We start from the raw sequence: 2,750 nt of genomic DNA, 5'->3' as shown, positions 1-2,750 counted from the left end.
GCTCATGCTACCCGTGACCAGGCGGAGAAGGATGCTCATGCTACCCGTGACCAGGCGGAGAAGGATGCTAATGCTACCCGTGACCAGGCGGAGAAGGATGCTCATGCTACCTGTGACCAGGCGGAGAAGGATGCTAATGCTACCTGTGACCAGGCGGAGAAGGATGCTCATGCTACCTGTGACCAGGCGGAGAAGGATGCTAATGCTACCCGTGACCAGGCGGAGAAGGATGCTAATGCTACCCGTGACCAGGCGGAGAAGGATGCTCATGCTACCTGTGACCAGGCGGAGAAGGATGCTAATGCTACCTGTAACTGAACCAGACTCTGACCTTGTCTTTTTCCTGTGGTGCGGTGGCGTTGGTGTCGGCGGATCTCTGGATAACCGTGACGTGCGAGGTGGGCAGTTCCAGCAGGGTGCTCCGCCCCTCCAGCACCGGCGGGGCCAGCCACTCAGTGACGACCTCCACCTCGTCGTCTGAGGGGATGTCCGCCCTCGTCAGCTTCGGTGGCGGAGGCTCGGCGTGACTCTGAACCCTCCGCAGGATCACACCTGAACACATTTCACTTTTACTCCACATGTTCACCATCCTGATCCTGTGACTCGTCCTACAGCGACGCCGTCTCACCTGCGTAGATGCACACGAACGTGCCGCGGTCCAGGTCGTCGCGGCACCGGACGCCCCAGCCGCGGCCCTCGGTCTGAAAGACCTGGAGGCGGACTCTGATCCCTCTCTGGACCAGCCGGTTCTGGCAGCGAGCCCGATCACAACCACACCACGGACCACACTCGTAGAGTCTGCAAACACACGTTCATGTATTTATTACGCCACATGTCATCAGCTGATCCTGAGATGCACCGCTCAGATACGTGACACCAGTCAACAGCAAACTTTATTGGCCGCCTCACCCTGACGGTACGGGCTCATTCAGCCTGTGATGGGTGTAAGGGCGCCCCCCTGTGGTCATGGCGATACAGGCGCAGCTTTGTGCGTCGGTGCAGCCGTCGGTGCAGTCGCAGCAGGCGTCGAACAGCGTCGGGCCGCGGCTCAGGAAGCAGCCGTGTGGCCAGCGCTCCTTCCTGTAGCGGAAGTCGGCGGGCCGGGCGCCGCCCTCCCCGGCGCACAGCTCCACCGGTGTGGGCTCCACGCCCCGACTCAGGTCCAGCTCCGGCCGCCGGGGGCCCGTCGCCAGGGGTGGGTCCAACTCAACGGCGGGGTTAAAGGTGAAGAAGTCGACCTGCAGGAGACGGGAAGACGGATCCTCAGGAGCCTGAACGCCTCGTCACTTTTCAGATCAGACTTTATAAGATAAATTTCAGTAAAGTACTTTTACTTCGATACGCTTCACACGTTCAGCTGGAAATACTTCTGTACTGCAGTCGTGTTTTAATAGCAGAGTATTTTTAGATTGTTGTACTGGTACTTATCTGAGTACCCTGAACGCATCATAACAGACCAGCTGACCTGCAGGACGTCGAAGCTCTCTGTGGCCAACAGGAAACGCATCACGTCGTCGTGGTTACGGAGGCTCAGTCCACACGGCGCCTTGTAGACGACGTCCCAGTCCTCCACGTCCTCGGAGACCGCAAACTCCGCCCCCTCGGCGTCACTGGTCCCGACCCCCCTCGATGACATCAGCGGCACGGCGGTCAGCCTCTTAAAGCCGCAGAGCAGCGGGACCTTCAGGGGGTTCTCACCCCAGAAGAGAGGCGTGGAGTGAGGCATGCTGGGTAAACTGGACAGACAGGCCTGGAAGGAAACAACAAGAAAATCTAAACATCCGGTTTGAAATTAAATAATTATGAAAACTTTATTAATCTTCATATACTTTACAGTGTGTGTGTGTGTGTAGTATAATGTGTGTATTGTGTGTGTGTGTGTGTGTAGCACAGTGTGTGTATTGTGTGTGTGTGTGTAGTACAGTGTGTGTGTGTGTATTGTGTGTGTGTGTGTAGTACAGTGTGTGTATTGTGTGTGTGTGTGTATTGTGTGTGTATTGTGTGTGTGTGTGTAGTACAGTGTGTGTATTGTGTGTGTGTGTGTGTGTACAGTGTGTGTGTGTGTGTGTATTGTGTGTGTGTGTGTGTGTATTGTGTGTGTGTGTGTGTGTGTGTGTGGTACAGTGTGTGTGTGTGTAGTACAGTGTGTGTATTGTGTGTGTGTGTGTATTGTGTGTGTATTGTGTGTGTGTGTGTAGTACAGTGTGTGTATTGTGTGTGTGTGTGTAGTACAGTGTGTGTATTGTGTGTGTGTGTGTATTGTGTGTGTATTGTGTGTGTGTGTGTAGTACAGTGTGTGTATTGTGTGTGTGTGTGTAGTACAGTGTGTGTATTGTGTGTGTGTGTGTATTGTGTGTGTATTGTGTGTGTGTGTGTAGTACAGTGTGTGTATTGTGTGTGTGTGTGTAGTACAGTGTGTGTATTGTGTGTGTGTGTGTATTGTGTGTGTATTGTGTGTGTGTGTGTAGTACAGTGTGTGTATTGTGTGTGTGTGTGTAGTACAGTGTGTGTATTGTGTGTGTGTGTGTATTGTGTGTGTATTGTGTGTGTGTGTGTAGTACAGTGTGTGTATTGTGTGTGTGTGTGTAGTACAGTGTGTGTATTGTGTGTGTGTGTGTATTGTGTGTGTATTGTGTGTGTGTGTGTAGTACAGTGTGTGTATTGTGTGTGTGTGTGTAGTACAGTGTGTGTATTGTGTGTGTGTGTGTATTGTGTGTGTATTGTGTGTGTGTGTGTAGTACAGTGTGTGT

The 2,750-nt window shown here is 52.7% G+C and overlaps 1 protein-coding gene across 1 annotated transcript; it reads right to left on the bottom strand.

Annotated features, from left to right (window-relative positions):
- Positions 1 to 331: 331 nt before the first annotated feature.
- Positions 332 to 1,775, bottom strand: LOC123965830 (histone-lysine N-methyltransferase SETDB2-like; the record flags this gene model as incomplete). The annotated part of the gene is given in 4 exon segments (XM_046042178.1): positions 332 to 552; positions 629 to 798; positions 910 to 1,238; positions 1,466 to 1,775. Coding segments are annotated over 4 exon segments (981 nt in total), but the record flags the coding sequence as incomplete, so codon positions are not given.
- Between the last annotated feature and the right edge of the window lie 975 nt (positions 1,776 to 2,750).

The sequence above is a fragment of the Micropterus dolomieu genome, unplaced genomic scaffold (genome assembly GCF_021292245.1).
Source record: "Micropterus dolomieu isolate WLL.071019.BEF.003 ecotype Adirondacks unplaced genomic scaffold, ASM2129224v1 contig_11426, whole genome shotgun sequence".
Taxonomy (NCBI): Eukaryota; Metazoa; Chordata; class Actinopteri; order Centrarchiformes; family Centrarchidae; genus Micropterus; species Micropterus dolomieu.
Note: the sequence above shows the minus strand (reverse complement) of the source record. Positions and strands in the feature narration are given on the sequence as shown.